The sequence below is a fragment of the Triturus cristatus genome, chromosome 8, assembly GCF_964204655.1.
Source record: "Triturus cristatus chromosome 8, aTriCri1.1, whole genome shotgun sequence".
NCBI lineage: Eukaryota > Metazoa > Chordata > Amphibia > Caudata > Salamandridae > Triturus > Triturus cristatus.
In genome coordinates this window covers 297,048,549-297,067,990 of record NC_140591.1, presented here as the reverse complement: position 1 = coordinate 297,067,990, position 19,442 = coordinate 297,048,549, and the positions used below count along the sequence as shown (strand labels likewise).

At 46.8% G+C, this 19,442-nt stretch overlaps 2 protein-coding genes across 2 annotated transcripts in view; both read left to right on the top strand.

Moving 5' to 3' along the window:
• The window catches only part of PSPC1 (paraspeckle component 1), a 315,433-nt gene that overhangs the window by 86,163 nt on the left and 209,828 nt on the right, over positions 1–19,442 (top strand). The window contains exon 5 of the mRNA XM_085621553.1: positions 15,397–15,481. Within this exon, the coding sequence (XP_085477679.1) occupies positions 15,397–15,481 (85 nt within the window). The remainder of the gene's footprint in view (positions 1–15,396; positions 15,482–19,442) is intronic.
• On the top strand, positions 16,889–19,289 carry LOC146802006 (uncharacterized). The gene is made up of 2 exons (XM_085620653.1): positions 16,889–16,892; positions 18,451–19,289. The coding sequence occupies exons 1-2, from the start codon at positions 16,889–16,891 to the stop codon at positions 19,287–19,289; spliced, it is 843 nt and encodes a 280-aa protein (XP_085476779.1).

Below are 19,442 nucleotides of genomic sequence, written 5' to 3'. Positions count from 1 at the left end.
TGGATCATAAACTCATCGGTTCTTATCAGGACAGACAATACGATGGCTATGCACTACGTCAACATCCAGGTGGCACAAGATCCTGTCTGTTGTCCTCAGAGGCTCAAACTATCTGGGAATGGGCAATCCAGCATGGGGTTTTGCTGAAAGGCGAACATCTTCCAGGAAACCTCAACGAGACGGCAGATAACACTCAGCAGGCTAAAGTCTACATGCACACTCTACTCTGCCAGTTCCAGCCTCAACACTCAGTGCCAGCTCGAGTGTTCATGCAGTTACTAGGGAGGATAGCGTCTTGCATTCTGACTGCAAATGCGTCCCCTTCAGGAGTGCTTGGCGAAGTCAGTGGGACCAGTCTCTGGGCCTGTTATCAGATTTAGTGTTGGCAGACGGACGTACCCATCACTCTCTGCAGTGGTGGAACACACACAACCTTTTAAAAGGGCGGCCCCTCAGAGACCAGGTTCCACAGATAGTGCTAACAGCAGACGCATCAATGACCGGTTAGGGAGCTCCTCTCCAAACCCACACAATTCAGGGCATGTGGAGCTTACAGTAGAAGCAGCTTCACATAAATCATCTAGAGTTGCTAGCAATTTTTCTAGCACTGAAAGCGTTTCAAGTTCGTCTAGTAGGCAAAACTGTCTTGATTTGTGCTGACAGCAATGTACTACATACAAAAACGGGGGGTCAACACTTTCCAGCTGCCACAGTTAGCACAGACCATCTGAAAATGGGCTATACATCACAAAATGTATCTCCTAGCAGAACACCTTCCAGGAGTAAACACTCGGATGGCAGATCTGCTAAGTTGTCAAACACAATAAATCCACAAATGGGAACTACACCCTCAAGTTCTCCTCCCATTCTTTCAAATGTTGGGCTTCCCAGACCTAGATCTGTTTGCCACACAGCTAAACGCAAAATGCCCAAGCTTCACATTGGTATCCGCACCCATTGTCCAAAGGCAATGCACTATGGATGAATTGGTCAGGGATATTTGATTACGCTTTTCTGCCTCTTCCACTCATTCCATTAGTGGTTCGGGAACTCAAACAATCGTCCCTGACACTAATCCTAGTTGCTCCCACGTGGGCACGTCAACCTTGGTTCACAACCCTGTTGGAGCCATCAGTAGTTCCTCATCAAAACGACGTCTTAGACCCAATCTCCTAACAAAGAGCCATGGAGACATCCAGACCCCAGTCACCTCAACCTGGCGATCTGGCACCTGAAGTCATAGTTTGGCCACCTTTAATCTACTGCCAGACTGTATGAATATTATCAAAGAGGCTAGACGTCCTACCACAAGACCCTGCTATGTAGAGAAGTGGAAGCGGTTTGTAATATACTGCACTAACAGTCACATCAATCCGCTTGATGATTCTTTTCAGGACATTGTATGTTATTACATCTGCAGCGTTCAAATTAGCGTACACATCCATTCGCTTACATCTGGCTGCAATAGCTGCATACCTCCAGAATAGACAGTATCTATCTCTCTTCAAAGTGCTTGTTATCAAAGCCTTTATGGAGGGACTTTAGTCATTCCCCGAAGACATCCACTGGCTCCAGTGTGGAATATCTATATTGTTCTCAGATTAATGGGCCCACCCTTTGAGCCATTGCACAGATGTGAACTGCAATTTCTCGCATGGAAGGTAGCTTTCCTCCTAGCTATCCCATCACTGAGGAGAGTGGGTGAGCTTCAGGCACTACCTATAGAAGAAACCTTTTTACAGATGCATCAAAATAAGGTGGTGCTTCGGACCAACTCTAAATTCCTACCCAAAGTAATTTCTGCCTTTCATATCAATCTGTTGTGCTGCCTGTGTTCTTACCTCAAACAACAAAACCCAAAAATATATTCACATCAAAACTGTCCCACAAAAGAAATCACACCTATCTAACATTGTTTTATTTTCAAAAATATTTATCTATTTCTATTAATTAATATCCATAACTTATCAATAAATACATACACGTTAGATTTCATATGACTCCACTCTTCATCATGACTCATAAACCTAGAGAACCAAATGTACCCAAAAGTAAAATATACAAAGGTATCAAATTCTACATACTTGTTACGCCAAGATTATTTATAGAAGATGCAGACTATCATAAAAGCCGATCATTCGAGCTATCTTCCTAGGATTCAATGCTAAACCGTATCTTCAGAGAAAATATTTATTCTGGAGTCTAACTATTCTATAAAGGGAATTGAAACCAGAACTAAATATTGAACTCTGTCATATAGAATCAGAGAAAACAGAGTGTACATAAAATGAAAAAACATCCCCCTACTTGATCCGTGGATATGGAACACAGGAAACAGCAGATGTTCCCCCCCCCCCCCCCCCCAGATCGGATACTTAAATCATAAGAATAAGAAGAACCATCGACTATAAAAGAAAAGTAGATGTTCAAGTTTCAATCTAAAAGACTAAAAGAAGTTCTATAAGAACCAACAATTACATCAACCTAAATTAGGTGATATCAGTCTATGTCCATGGTAAGGAATGTCATAAGTTAGATAGCACAGTTAAAGTGGACACATACGTCTCCAATGATAACTGTGTATAGAAAGCAAGAATAAATAAAGATCAGGGGAGATTATTAAAACCCTTTCTTATATAATCTCAAAAAGAAACCAATCCATGTCTAGATGCAACTTACTTAATCTTAAATAACTTCAGTTAATGCAAATTGATCCAATCCTCTCTGTGCTGTCTGTAGCATGCAGTACTATAGTCATGCAGTAATTCCTCTATCCCAGAACTATAGGAATAATCTAGTAAATAACATAGAAATAAAGTAAATAACTACCATAGTCTTAGTATATTTGAACAAGTTACCAAGTACCCTCTTTTTTTTTCCAAAATAAAACCAAAGGGTTTAACAGGTATAGTATGGAGTAAAAAAATGATTTATAGCCCATAATTCCAACCGCCCAAAAAGATCACAAAATGCGGCTAGCGAACCCGACAAAGGCCAACAGTAATGGCATTTAAGCTAAAAACAGCAATATAACCCAGTCTGCATACAAAACACTTAACATGGTCAGGGGGAAAAAATCCCTCTAGAATCAAAGTCCCGCCATGCGTCTTCTACTCTAAAGATACCGGAAGTAACGGGTACCGGACAGGAAACCTCAATATATAGTCCTAGCACTTTTACGAACCTTAACTCTGCAAATAAAATGAGAATCACCTGAATCTTAGGGGTAGTCTAGTCCGTAGGAATACTCCTACGGTAACCCGAGGGCGCCGCCATATTGGAGTTCTGCGGATCCGTTGAGTAGAAAAGAATCACCTGAATCTTAAGAATAGCCTAGAACGTGAAACTCATCCTACGTTAACCCAAGGGTGCCGCCATATTGGAATCCGCGGATCCGTAAAGTACACAAGGGCTATTGAATACACATAGACTGACCAAATACACCTTATAGGGTGTCCATCTGTACATATAAATGTGTTGATATAAGCGCCAGACCTATCACAAAAGGTCAAGGTATATACATGCTCGAGGTATATATATATATGGTAAAGTGTATGAAAAAGTCTGAACTGAATCCACAGGGCATCCCAATAATCGCTCAAAGAACTTTTTTTTAAAATAATTAATCAGCGTCACCCGGACAAAACAATAGATGTAATATTAAGCAAGATCACACCATATACAAATTCTCAAAGACGATAACATAAGCAAGGGCAACCAAAACCATGTGTATAGCCCAAAGTACCAAAGAGAATGCCAAAAAAGGTTGTGGCGGCCATGTTAGAATTGGGAAACATGAGTATGATTCACAAGACTATAGTTAAGATGAAAGAGCTGTTTCAACCTCCAGGGGAATCAATAAAATCTAAAAACTCACTCAAAAGCCACAAAGGGAGGACCATATTTAACTAAAGACTCATAGACAAGAACGGAAACAATACTGATACTACCGGCATACCAACCCCAAAGGGAACGCAAGACGTGACTTTACATAATTGCTTTTTCCCAGGGAAGATATTCGTTGAGACCCGTCTCAGTAGTCTGGAGGGTATATATCCAAAAAAAACTTCCCTTTTGCGTCTGAGAGCATCAGTATTACCATCCTTTGGTGTATGTACTCATTCCAATATCAACCATTTAAGATCACTAATGGAATGTTGGTTCTCTAACCAGTGTTTAACTAATGGAGCTCCTATACGTTTATTGCTTATGGCAGATTTATGTTCACTAAATCTGACCCGCATTTCTCTACTGGTTTACCCTACATAACCTTTGCCACATGGGCAAAGGGTAAGGTAAATCAAGTTAGAAGTCTTACAATTAGTCATTTCTTTAAACAGGAAGGTCTTGTTACCCCCATTGCAGGCTAGAAGTAGTTTTAACAAAAGCACAGGCATGGCAGCCGCCACATCTGTGTACCTAAAATAGGCTTAGTACCAAAAATGGAGCGTTGAGTCATTTCATTCTTGTCTGGTAACATGGATTTAACCAATACATTTCTAAGATTCCTATTTCTGCAAAAGGCATAAATGGGTTTAGGTATGGTCTTCGTCTGATTACCGGAGTTAAGAATATGCCAGGAGGAATTATTCGGTTGACGCAATTTGTTGTTAAAGTTAGAATGCCTCGTGACACATACTAAACTCTCTTGAGTTTCTTTAGGTTTAGATTGAAGCAGAGTTTCATGGTTGTAATATTTCGCCCTTTTATAGGACTCTTTTTAATTGATCAAAACCGGTATCCTCTGTTCCGAAGTTTGATTTTCAAGTTTTCCGAATGGATCAAAAGATTTAATACAAGTACAGTTCCTGCGGAGACGCAGGAACGGACTAAACAGGATACTATCCTTTTGGCTGCGTGGATGATAACTTTGGTATTGTAAAAGGGTGTTTCGTGCAGTGAGTTTAGTATATAATAATCTCTATGTTAATATACTGCCTCAATCCATATATCTAAAAATTCTATTTTTTCTTTGCTGATTTTAGGAATTAATTTAAGATGCACATCACACAAGTTAATCCACAAAATAAATTCTGAAAGTTGTTCCTCTGGTCCACTCCAGATTAAAAAAGATGTCATCAATAAACCAGAAATGTGTGATATTCTCACAGAATGGGGCAATCTCATTATAGATAAACTTATTTTCAAAGGCACCCATGTACAAATTCGCCACATTCGGGGCACAAGCCGCTCCCATACTGATGCCAAGAGTCTGCTTATAATAGCTTTTATCAAATTCAAAATATTTTCCCTGTAATACAACTGCATGACACTCCAAAACAAAAAGATTGTCTATTGCTCATACTCCCATCCAGTGCGCTTTTAACCGCTTCCAAAGCCCCAATTTGCGGTATATTGGAATACAGTGCCTCAATGTCCATTGAGACAAGTATATCGGTGGTGGAATTGAACTCTAAACCTTCGATTTTGCTTATCAGGTGACCAGTGTCCCTCACGTACGCTGGAAGATTACTGACCATAGGTGCCAGTAATACATCAACATATTTAGATAATGGTTCAGTAAGTGAACCAATAGTGGAGACCTATGGGTCTAAATGGAGGATTCTCCATATCTCTGTGCACCTTAGGAAGGCCATATAAAACAGGAATCTGAAAATGAACTTTATTCAGATATTCAAATTCCTGTATACAAATGCTTCCTATATCTAAAGCTCTTTGAGTGATATCAAGAATATTATTCTTGATTCTTCGTTCAGGATAACTCATGACTTTGATGTAATTCTCTGGAGTATTAAACATCCTCTGTATTTCAGTCTTATATTTGTTGCAATCCATAATCACAATCCCACCACCCTTATCCCTTATGTTCTTCCCTTAGCCAGATTCTGTGGAAGAACGTGCCCTACACACATTGGATGTGAAAAGAGCATTAATCTACTGCATAAAAAGGACAAAACCTTTCCGTAAGACAAATCAACTTTTTGTCGCTTTTGCTCCACCACGTGAAGGCAATCCCATATCAAAATCAGGTATTGCAAAGTGGATAGTCAAGTGCATTCAAATATGCTATGCAGAAGCAAAACTGACATTAACAGTACCCCCTAGAGTACACTCTACACGCAAACAGGGGGCTTCTATGGCATTCTTAGGGAACATACCCATAGATGACATATGCAAAGCTGCAACATGGTCTGCACCTCGCACATTCACAAAAAAACTATTGTGTGGCTGTGTTAGCAAGACCGCAAGCTAGTGTGGGCTAAGCGGTTTTACGTACATTATTTCAAACGACTGCAACAGTTATAGGTTAACCACCGCTTTGGGAGATAACTGCTTTGTATTCGATCTACAGCTTGTGATCTGCAGCTCACATGCCTTGAACGGAAAATGTTACTTAGTATGCATCTGTTCTTGGCATGTAGAGCTGTAGTCACTTGCGCCCACCCGCTTCCCCGGGTACATATACCTGTTGCAGTGACATCTTGTAAGAAACTGACTCTATATATACTGCACCAAAGTGAGGTGCAGTGTGTATAGAGTCCAAGGGTCTCCAGAGGTTTGGCAGAAGTTAAAGTTAGAACCTAAAGTGGTAGCTTGGTCGAGCAGTAAGGCAGTATCAGAGGACCGTGTTAAGCATTTGATGTACACGCTCAGTCAGCAAATGAATTCACACACACAAGAACTGAACTCTAGGCCAAATGTTTCTGTATAAAAAAAATATACTGGTGTTTTTATTTCTAGAACCAAGCAAGCCTGGGGTCTCCCAGGTGGGGGGGGTGGGAAGGGTCTCCCAGGGTCTCCCAGGGTCAGTGATGCACTGTTGCTGCACCCCCTGTGACACTAGGGCAACGGGGTGCAGAGTGTTGAGACCCAATGTTATCCTATGGCAAAGCTCATAGGGTGCTCAGGGCAAGTCTGGGAACAAGTTAGCACCAAAGGGGCACCCTCGGCGGCACAAGGGCGTCCGGGTGCAGGGTGCTGTTTTGAGGTCGGGTGCCCTGTTGATTTCAATGGAGATTCTCCGGGAGAAAGAAACACTGCAGGCTCGGGGACGAGGATCTTCCAGGAGTGACCACCACATCGAGGGGTAAGTTGGGATGTTGAGGGTTGGTTCTCATCCAGGGGATACTCATCAATAGTCATAATCTATGAATAATCCCCGCCCATGTGCGGGATCCCGGAGCATATAGAAAATACATATATATAAATATATATATATATACATATGTGAAAACATATAAATGCAGCCTAATAATGTTCAAAACATGGCAATGCTGTAAATTACATATTTTTGCATAGTAGTGCCCCCGTAACCCGTAAGGAAAAAAGGAAGCATCAGGCAAATTATAACACAGCACTGCTTTATTGCCATAAAGCAACATGTAATTGTAGGCATTCGCCAGTAGGCTGCAGTAGAGTATCAAGAATCCAAGAAAACTGACACCTTGCCTTTAAGGCATTAGAGTAGGGGGACCGTGCCTTTAAGGCCTGCCCGTGACCCCCTGCTCCCATGATGCACTACAGGTGACAGTTGGGCCAGTTCTTTTTTCCGGCTCCTTCTGTGAGGATCCTGGAGCTTGAGCTCTTCAGTTTTTTGACTGAAATTTTGAATTACAGCTTTTTCTAGCTTTTTTCGACGTTTTCTGGCTTATAAGGGCTAATTCTGCTGGTTCCAGTGAATTTTCCAATTTTTTTCCAGTCAGAATGTCTCCTTTATTTAGGAAATGCCCTTCTTGTGGTAATAAAATGGCACTGGTGGATCCACACTCGGTGTGTATTGTGTGTTTACCATCAAAACACGATCCTGACCAGTGTCCCCACTGCCAGAAGTTCTCAAAGCGCACTCTGAGGGACAGAGAGCGCATTAAACTGCATGCAAGACTGGAGAAGGAACGAAGCCGTCGTGAAGGCGAGCATTCCTCATCAAGACCACCTTCTTCAGCTACGCAAGTACAGAAACGGCGACATACCAGCTCCCCGGGCTCCAAGAAGACCAGGAGTCCAAGAGGTTCGCCGTCTACGTCGAGGATGCCGGCGAAGAGGCAGAGAACTTCGGCGTCAAGGGATTCATCCCACCATCAAGAGTCTCCGCCGCGCAAAAGTAAGTCGGCGTCGAGAGGCGGCCCTTCGGGCTCGAAGGCTGCTAGTCTGGTGACATCTGAACTGTCTCCGTCGACGTCGAGGCTTCCGTCGACGTCGAGACACTCTCCGCCACCCTCGAGGGGGTCGACGTCGAGAGATGCGGCGACGTACATTCCGCCGCGAGTGGGCCGGTCGCCGTCGATGGTTACCCCCACTCGGCGACATAGAAGGTCGACGTCGAGAGGAAGATCGACGTCAAGAAGTCGACGTCGAGAGAGGTCGCCGTCAAGATCACCACGTCGACGTCGAGAGAGGTCGACGTCGAAGAGTCGACGTCGAGAGAGGTCGACGTCGAAGTCGCCCAGTCGACGGCGAGAGAGGTCGACGTCGAAGTCGCCCAGTCGACGGCGAGAGAGGTCGACGTCGAAGTCGCCCAGTCGACGGCGAGAGAGGTCGACGTCGAAGACACGGCCGACGTCGAGGTCATCTAGCCGACGTCAGGTGCCAGAGAAGAGGAGATCGACATCGAGGTCTCCACGACCGGCGTCGAGACCAGAACGGCATACCTCACACTTGCCGATGGTGACGCAGACGTCGTCGACGTCAAGGGATTCGACGTCGAGGGCGAAGACTGGACCGCCCGCGGAGAGGTCCCCAGGAGAACAGTCATCATCTCCGGGACTGCACATCGTGCAAATATCTCCAGAAAGATCACCCGAGGCTCCAGAGCGGTTTGGACTGTCACCGCGCTGGTTACGGGATGTGGGCGCTGCCGCATGTCGGAGTCCGGGATCGGACTACTCCCGCATGTATTCCCCACCGCGCAGGAGTAAATCGCCTCCGAGGGATCCACGGCCAATTTCACCACGCCGGTCTCGTTCCAGGGACCGTCGCACCGCGCCAAAACGTCCAAGATCTCCGTCCAAGCGCAGATCAGGATCAAGGGCTCACCAAAGCGAACGCTCCCACAAGAGGCGACGCACCAGGTCGTCCACTGGGACTGCATCCACAAGATCCTCAGTCCGGGACTACTCTCCTACTTTTTCATCCACGCCTCCATCGCGAGTGTCCCCGGTGGATGACATTATAACTTTCTCGGACGTCCTGGGTAGAGGGGCGCAAAAGTTGAACATCACACTGCACGCCCCTCAGGCACCCACTTCTGTGATCTTTGACACTTTACACCATCGGTCAGCTCCCAGACCTCTGCTCCCGTTGGTGCCAGGATTGTTAGAACCAGCGATGGCCACGTTCCTTACACCGGCTACAGCGGGCTCGGTCCCCTCGAGAATAGCAAAGAAGTACAAGGCTCCGGCCGAGGACCCTTTATTCTTGAGGGCGGACCCGCCAGCGGATTCGGTGATAGTGGCGGCGGCCATGAAGTCTCACTCAGCCTCAATATCTGCTTCTGTCCCCCCTGAGAAGGACAGCAAGCTGATGGACTCCTACGGCAGGAGAATGTGCAACGCATCTGCCGCGCATATGAAGGTCGCTAGCGCTTCAGCCCTGCTAGGGAGGTATGATCGTTCCCTATGGGATTCCCTGGCCAGATTCGTGGAGAGATTGCCTAGGGAGGACAGGCAGGACTTCACGGAGATCCTACATGAAGGCGGACTGGTGGCAAACCAAGTAATAAGCGCAGCGGCGGATGCATCAGACCTAGCCGCGCATGGCTACTCCCATGGCATCTGCTCCCGCCGTTCGGCCTGGCTCAGATTAACAGCCCTCAAACCAGATGCGCAGAAAAGGATTCTTAACCTGCCGTTTAATGGATCATCGCTATTTGGAGCTCATGCGGACGACCAAATGAGCAAGATGAAAACGGAATTGGACACTGTAAAGGCTGTGGGACTGGAAAAACGCAAAGAGTTCCGCAAGCGCTTTCGCCAGGGCGACAAACGTGCCTTTCACCAGCGCGTTCAAACGCCCCAATGGTCCTCTCAAAACCAACAGAGGTCCCAGTTTCAGCAAAGGGGAAGGGGCAGAGGAAGAGGAAATGCTAAACAGCAGCAGTCCTCTAACAAGCAACCTCCCAAGCAGTGAAAACTTACTTCCTCCGCACTCGTTCGCCACTCCGGTGGGAGGAAGTGTCACCGCTCACCTGGCAGAGTGGAATACAATTACAAACGACAAATGGGTGCTGAGTATTGTAGAGCGTGGCTACTTGCTGAGGTTCAAATCTCCCCCTCCGCAGGTACCCCCACGGAAACAGCCACTCCCTCTCAGCCAAAACAAGCTTTTAAAGGACGAAGTTGCCACTCTCCTCTCCAAAAACGCCATAGAGGAAGTTCCAAACAGGCAGAGAAATCGGGGAGTGTACTCCCGGTATTTTCTTGTTCAGAAAAGAGGAGCGATCGGAGACTACAGACCCATCCTCGATCTCCGCCTACTCAACAGATTTCTCAGAAGGGAAAAATTCAGGATGCTAGCACTGCACCAGATCTTCCCACATCTACACCAAGGGGACTGGATGTGTGCCATCGATTTACAGGATGCATACTTCCACATTCCTGTCTCAGCGAAACATCGGAAGTTTCTCAGATTTCGCATCTTTCACCAACATTATCAATACAAGGTCCTGCCATTCGGCCTCAAGTCCGCGCCACGAACGTTCTCAAAGTGCATGGCGGTGGTGGCTGCATTTCTCCGCAAACGGAAGATATTCGTCTACCCATATCTAGACGACTGGCTCTTAAAAAGTTCCACCCCGGTTCAACTCCAGAGTCATCTCTCGTTCTGCCTAAACCTTCTACACTCGTTGGGCCTTCAGGTCAACTACCGGAAGTCGATCCTCAATCCAACTCAGCGGATCCACTACCTGGGCGCCTCTCTAGACTCCTCAAGCGCAAGCGTGTGTCCTTCGGAGGAGAGGTTATCCTCCATGCTGCAAAAAAGCTGCACGCTTCTCAGCACGGAATATCCCACAGCCAGACAAGTGTCATCTCTCCTGGGATCCATGGCCTCGTGCATCTACATCGTGCCCAACGCACGTCTGCACATGCGTCCTCTGCAACAAGACCTAGAGGATCAGTGGTCGCAGAGGACCGGCCGCTGGGAAGATCACATTACCCTTCATCAAGCCGCCAAAGATTCCATCCGGTGGTGGATGAAGCGCTCCCATCTGCTTCACGGCGTCCCATTCCATCAGGCGCCTCCGACACAGACGGTGGTCACAGACGCCTCCATGCAGGGCTGGGGGGCTCATATGGGCCGGCTTCAAGTACAAGGTCTCTGGTCCGCTACCGAGCAGAGCTATCACATCAACTTCTTGGAGCTACGAGCAGTCCATCTCGCTCTCAAGTCCCTGTACCCATCCCTGCAGACCGACTATGTTCAGGTTCAGACGGACAACACCACAACTATGTTCTATCTGAACAAGCAAGGAGGGACCAGATCACGGGTCCTGTCTCTGGAGGCCCAGTCAATCTGGAAATGGCTTCTGGCGAGAAACCTGACGATCGTCGCTGTTCACCTGCCAGGGACCCTGAACGTGCAGGCGGACGGCCTCAGCAGAGACTTCGTCGAAGCGCACGACTGGGTGCTCAACGAAGGCGTCGCTCAAGACATCTTCCGCTTGTGGGGCATACCAGACATCGATCTGTTCGCAGACGCGGACAACAAAAAATGCCCCGTCTTCGCCTCCAGGTTCCCTCAACGGGGGTCGCAGGGGAACGCGCTTTTGATCAGCTGGTCGAGGACATTGCTTTACGCTTTTCCTCCTCTCCCTCTCATCCCGGCTGTGATTCAGAAGTTCTACAGGGCCAGAACTCGGATGATCCTAATAGCACCGGAGTGGCCCCGGCAGTGGTGGTACCCGGATCTACTCCAGCTGTCGGAGGTACCACAGAGGAGGTTGCCATGCCTGCCGAACTTGCTGACCAAGGACAAGGGGAGAGTGTTCCACCCCAATCTCCCCTCCCTCCGCTTGACGGCATGGCTCCTGAATTCATCCAGTACGGACATCTAGATCTTCCACCGGACTGTATGAGCATTCTTCGGGAGGCGAAGAGGCCCTCCACGAGGAAGTCGTATGGCTTTAAATGGAAAAGATTCTGCTTCTGGTGTAGAGATAACACCCTTGATCCGATCCGGGGTCAAGAACAGGTTATTCTCCCCTACTTACTGTACTTGGCGAAGTCTGGGTTAAAGTACTCTTCCATCAGAGTACACTTAGCTGCTATTACAGCCTATAGGAAGTCTCCTACCCAGACCTCATTCTTTCAGATGCCAGTGGTAAAGGATTTCTTAGAAGGGCTTAAGAAAGTTAACCCACCTGTGAGGTCTCCTTCCCCTTCCTGGGAACTGAACATCGTTCTCTCTAAACTGATGGGAGGTCCTTTTGAGCCGATTCATAAGGCCTCCTTGCAACATCTGACCTGGAAGGCTGCCTTCTTAGTAGCCATCACTTCGGCCCGTAGGGTTAGTGAAATTCAGGCCCTCTGCTGCAAGGAACCTTACACGGTGTTTCATGCTAATAGGGTGGTGCTCCGTACTCATCCGAGCTTCCTGCCCAAGGTGGTTTCGGACTTCCATATTAATCAGGTGATCACGTTGCCCACCTTCTTTCCTCAGCCGACCACACCCCCGGAGAGAGCTCTACACTCTCTTGACCTCCGGAGGGTTTTGAAATTCTATCTAGCTAAGACCCTTACTCTTAGAAAGTCAGACAGGCTCTTTGTTAACTATGGACCCACTAATACCGGGCTGGCTGCGGCCAAGAGATCTATCTCTAGATGGATTGTCTCTTGTATAGCTTTGGCTTACCAACTGTCCCACAAAGTTCTGCAGGGTAAACCTAGAGCACACTCTACTCGGGGGAAGGCTTCTACGGTAGCACTCCTTCGCAACGTTCCCATGTCTGAGATCTGTAAAGCGGCTACATGGCGCTCAGTCCATACTTTCACGCGCCATTATTGCCTAGATTCAGACGCACAGGCCGACGCCCAGGTGGGGCAGGCCTCTTTGAGGAACCTATTCGCATAACTGTAATGCAAGATGTGTCTTTTAATGTATGTTTTAACTGCTTTGTTGCTCGTCCGCGAGACTTTGGGTATGGGCTTGCTACTCTATTCATAGATTATGACTATTGATGAGTATCCCCTGGATGAGAAGGATTAGTTACTTACCTGTAATCCTAGTTCTCATCCAGGGGTATACTCATCAAAGTCATAAGCGACCCACCCACCTCCCCGGACGAGCAATGTTTTCTCTTTAAATAAGTGATGTATGGAAGGCAGATCTACTCAGGTGCGGAGGCATCGCCAAAAAGAACTGGCCCAACTGTCACCTGTAGTGCATCATGGGAGCAGGGGGTCACGGGCAGGCCTTAAAGGCACGGTCCCCCTACTCTAATGCCTTAAAGGCAAGGTGTCAGTTTTCTTGGATTCTTGATACTCTACTGCAGCCTACTGGCGAATGCCTACAATTACATGTTGCTTTATGGCAATAAAGCAGTGCTGTGTTATAATTTGCCTGATGCTTCCTTTTTTCCTTACGGGTTACGGGGGCACTACTATGCAAAAATATGTAATTTACAGCATTGCCATGTTTTGAACATTATTAGGCTGCATTTATATGTTTTCACATATGTATATATATATATATTTATATATATGTATTTTCTATATGCTCCGGGATCCCGCACATGGGCGGGGATTATTCATAGATTATGACTTTGATGAGTATACCCCTGGATGAGAACTAGGATTACAGGTAAGTAACTAATCCTTACGCACCGCTGGGTTTGGGCACACAAGGCCGTGGGGTGTCCGGTGCAGGGGTGCCTTGGGACGTCGGATTTTCTTACCCGCTCTGGTCGTGGTAGGGGGGTGGTCCTCTGGATTGAGGCTGCAGGCGTCAGGAGGCTTTAGGCAGGTCAGGGTTTGGCGGGTGCAGAGTGGGCTTGATTCGCGGGTCCTAGCTGGCACCAGAAGCTGCAGTTCAAACACGTCCGGTGTTCAAGGGAGTAACAGCTTGGAAAGTGAAGGCAGGCAGGTTCTCCGGGGTTTTTGAGGATGCTGTCTGCTGGACACGCCGGGGTTTTGCAGAAGCAGGTTCGGGGGGGGGGGGTAGTAATGTAAAGCCATCTCTAGGAATTGCAGGATGGATTGTGAAATGTTTTCAAATTTGGCCAAAAGAACATTACCTACTATTCCACGAGCACGCTCTACAAGGAAGAAGGGTGCTTCAATGACTTTCTTGGAAGACATCCCCTTAGCTGACAATTGTAAGGTAGCTACTTGGTCAAATTCACACACCTTCACAAAACATTGTGTGGATGTATGTCCTACAAGATACCGCTGTCTGACCCAAACAGTCCTATGGATGTTATTTCAAACATTTGCACCATCTAATGCCTAGAGCCACGGCGGGAGGAGTAATGCTTTACAGTCCATGCATAGCATGTGTATCTGCTACCAACACATGCTATGAATGGAGTGTTACTTACCCTGTAAGTATCAATTCGTAGCATGTAGTGCTGCATGTGCTCTTCCGCCTCCTTGGCAGATTTACACATGCTAAACACAATATATAGATGTATATTGTTCATGTTACACACATGTCCAGCAGCAATTAATAGCTTTACTAGCTTCTTCCTCCCTCGCGAACATGGCAAGGGAAAAATTAATCGTAACAATGTAGCCGTTCAAAATGCGCATTCTCTCGAAGAGGAGACTTGACGTCAAGTCAGCCGTAAAGACTTCTTTGAGAAAAACAAGTTGTAAAGTCCAAGCCCAACACTAGATGGCAGGACTGTTTGTAGTATGTGAATCTGCAGCACTTCACGCTACAAGTAGATGCTTACAGAGTCCATAATACTCTCCTATCCACTGGTAAGTGATAAAACCAAAACATTGGACGGTACTGCCCACCCTGCTCCAGAGTTCCCCAGGACCACACAAAAAGACTACACTGACATATTGAGCTGTATTGGTGCATGATAAGTCGCATATAGGACCTTTGCGAGAAAGTGGTTTACAGCACTGAAGCGGTGGGTAGGATTGTAACTTTGAGCGATCTACTTTTCTTTCATGGTATCTTAATTAAAATTCATAAGCACTGAATATCTCAACCCATGTAGGATTGTGATGGAGAAAACAAATCCAATAAATAAATGCCTCTATAAAGGCAACATTTGTATTTCGATTTGTTGAATAATAAAAATTACGTTGTGCAGTAAATACAAAAAAAACACACACGGGTTGCAATTCTATACATAATTTTCTCATTTATTAAAAGAGAAAAATATCAAATGGATATGTTCAAATGACCATGCAACTCTTTAAAGACAAAATAACTGTGTAGTCACCATGTTTGTCATTGTTACACAATCCTCTAACTTTTCATTTACAGATCTTATGAGACGGCAGGAGGAGCTCAGGCGTTTAGAAGAAATGAGAAATCATGAGCTTCAGAAGCGTAGGCAGTTTCAAATGAGGTAAAGAGTGGTTGTAATCCTTTTTTGTGATCCTGTGTAGATTCATTAGTCATCCATATGAGGAGAAATTCAAAGGTTCCCTGGACTGTTTCTGAAATGAGTTGCAGGTGAATCTTTAGTATATTTACCTTTTTTATTTTAACCTTGTTCCATGATTTGAATTTATTTCCTTAACCACCAAACTCATCCTCTGCACTGCCCAGAAAGTAGAATCCAGCTTGTACTTGCAGCTAGGCGGGGAAACTCTGGTGCATGCACAGGAAGGCTTCCTGTAAGAGATTGAACTATCAATTGTGGTGGGTGACTGGCTGGTCCTAGCAGGTGGGAAGGTCTCCTTGGCATGCCCTAACCAATGGGGTAAAAGTTCCCAGGGCCAGTCCTTCCAACTTTGAGCATTTCATGATGGCGGAAGTCTTCGGCCAAACTAAACGTGGACTCTGAGGTGTAGGAGTGTACCATAGTAATTCTAGTGTTCTCCCATATCTAACTAAAATCCAGTTTGGAACATGAACTGTACCTACAACCAACCCAGAGACAAAACTGGTAGAACAAAAGCAGTCCTTCAGCAACCAGACCATAGATCCACAAAATTTGACTTCGCGGCCTGTCAAATGTGCCTCAATAGTTGTATGCGAATCCAGAAGATGTGTTAAGCAAGTTTTGTCACTCAAGAAGGATTTGATAATGTAGCTTCAAAAAGGATGCTCACAGCCCCAATGCTGCATATTCGGAGTAGTAATCTCTGCCCATTTAGGTTAACATATGTTCGAGGCATATGAGCTGCAGATCACACACTTAGGATAGATCGCCATCTGGTGTTGGGCTCGGATGCTTGCAGGTTGTTGTTGTCTTCGGAAGAAGTCTTTGGTCACGAGATAGGTGACTCCTCCCTTGGACTACAGTGCGCATGGGCATCCACTCCATCCTCAGATTGTTTTTTTTCCGCCATCGGGTTCGGATGTAACTTTTCCACTCCAGTAGAAAAACTTTCAAAAACAAGCTTTCGAAACGAAAAACTTTTCTAAAACTACATCGAGGCACCTTCACTCGACATCGAATTCATCGGACCGGTTCCGGACGTCGACGCGGGCGATTGGACCTACAGCTCATGGACAGGACGCCGTTTAAAAAATGCCCCCAGTGTGGAGCAATATTCCCACACAGTGACCATCATAAGGTCTGCAACCTGTGCCTCTCGCCGGATCACAACGAGACCAGCTGTCCAGCCTGCGCCGCATTTCGATCCAAAAAGACCATTCGGGATCGAAGAGCTCGACGCCATATCATGGCACACAGACCAGCCCTGGAACCAGAGAGCATCTTCGATGAGGCTCCCGATGTCCCCGAAGAAGATTCCGAGGAACTTCAAATTATCTCAGAAGCAGACGACCCCATTACTCCGGGGCAATGCGTGAGTAATACTGCCCCTACCCCAACCCCTCCAAACCAAAGGCATTGGTCAAGACTTCGCCAGCTGGCCCCAGTCGAGACCGCAAACACCCTTCAGAAGCCCCGCCTTCGGGCTCGGCTCTGAAGAAACACAAGCCTTCCACTGGCTCAGGCCCGAGCAAACCACTTATCATTGTGCCTTCGGCACCAAAGACACAAGACCTCTCGGCACCAAAACCGGCTCTGGCACCGAAAACCCCGAGACCCATAGACAAGCCGGCACCGGAAGCTCCCAAGCCTAAAGACTCAACTTCGGCACCAAAACCTTCATCGGCGCCGAAACAACTGGCTAAGGACTATAATACACCTCCTAAAGCCAAAGACTCTACCGATCACCCAAAACCTCGATAGGAACCCAAAAAATCGGCACCAAAGTCTGTTCCTCAAGACCAAGAACTTTCCCCCCAGATCCAACACAAAAAAGATCTATATTAATTTAGGCCTAAATTAATATAGATCCTTTTTTGTGTTGGATCTGGGGGGAAAAGTTCTTGGGCTAAATTTCCGTTCCGCTCGCGGAAATTGCGATAATTTGACATTTTCGCGTTCTGCGGAGAGCGCGAAAATGTCAAACTCCGCAGCTTAGCGATAATTTGTTTCTTGCTCGCGCTGTAAAATAATACATTCTTGCGCGCGCGCGCGCGATCGCCTTACCTGAATCCCTGCGTTCACCAACAAGTTTTCCCGATCTGGTCACGTTCTCCACGAGATGTTGGATTGTTGGTAGCCATTTGCGCTGTCTCGCGACAGTTCGCGCTCGCAGTAATGTCATTGGTCACGCGATCACGTCTTTCTTCTCGCGATCATGCACCGCGAGAAGAGTGAAAACAAGATGGCCGCGCCCGCGAGCAACCGCATGGGTAAGTTGGCGAGCCGCGACCACGCAGAAAATACCGCGAATGGGCGGGAAAAAAACTTCCGCATCTTCGCGATATTTCCACGTGTTTGCGGAGATTTTTAACATTTTCGCGATAATTTGCAAAAGTCACTTTCGCAAATTCCGCCCACCCCTAATATTAATCCAAAAACTGGACATGTCACTGCTGTACCTTGTAGGAAACTGAAACCGGATACAACACCTGCCCCAGTTCCTATAAAGAAGGACTCTGCAACATCCCCAATTCCTCCTTCCTCTCCTGTTCCACCTCCTGCCCCACCCCCTCTTCCTACACCACCACTACCTCTACCATCTCCATTACATACACCACCCCCACAGGATGATGATGATTACCTAGGGGGCGGGGGTGATCTAGGTGATCCGGATGATCTTAATAATCCGTTCACAAACCCAGATACTGTACCATTGGACGACTGGGCATACCCTCTCCCAGATATGCCTGACCCTACACCATATCCCTCTAAACCATCACCTCCAGATGACCACCTGGGGTTTGGACAACTAGTGCACAGAGCAGCGCTTTATGGCGTCACCATGCACTTCGATGCACCCGAGGAAGACTTCCTCTTAGACACCTTTGAACAGTCTCAAAAGGCAGTTCAAATTTTACCCATAATTAAAGGGGTCATAAAACACGCCACAGAGGTGTTTAAAGACCCCGTATGGGCCAGGGTACTCAACCCAAGATTTGAGAAAAAATATAGACCTGCCCCAGAAGACCCTTGTTACATCAAAGGAAAGCTCCCTCTTGATTCCCTGGTCGTTTCCAATGCAAGGAAACGTGCCAACTCCCACACTACAGGAGATACACCGCTCCCCGACAAGGAATCCAAACTATTCGAGGCATCCGGCAAAAGAGTAGCAGCACAAGCCGCTAATCATTGGCGTATCGTCAACACTCAAGCCCTATTGGAACGCTACGATAGGGCTCACTATGATCAGTTAGAAGACCTGATACAACACCTACCAGACCAATACAAGGCCCAGGCAAATGACCTTGTACAAGAGGGAAAACTCATCTCCAATGCCTCAATTAAATGTGCACTTGACGCCGCAGACACTGCCTCTAGGGCAATAAATACAAGTGTACTCCTTAGACGCCATGCATGGCTACGCATTTCAGGCTTCAAGCCAAAGGTACAAACAACCATACTTAGCCAACCATTTAATCAGGAACAACTGTTTGGACCAGCAGTAGACACTGCACTTAAGAAAATGAAAAAAGACACCGAGACTGCCAAATCCATGGGAGCATTGCAGTCTCCACAATCACGTGGCTCCTTTCGACGCTCCTTCTACAGGGGAGCCTTCAAAAACACTGGAGCAGACACCTCCTCCACATTCAAATCATCTACACAAACATCCCCCAGTAGAGGATATTTTAGAGGAGGATATAGAGGAAACAACACCAAGGGACGAGGTCGAGGCAGTACCATCACTCGTACCTCTCCTGCCACATAACAGTGACTTTCCTCCACTCCCCCCAGACCATTCCACTCCAGTCGGGGGAAGACTCAAACAGTTCCTACCTGTCTGGAACTCCATCACAACAGACAAGTGGGTAAGACAAATTATCCAGTATGGCTACTGCCTGGAACTAACCACTACCCCTCC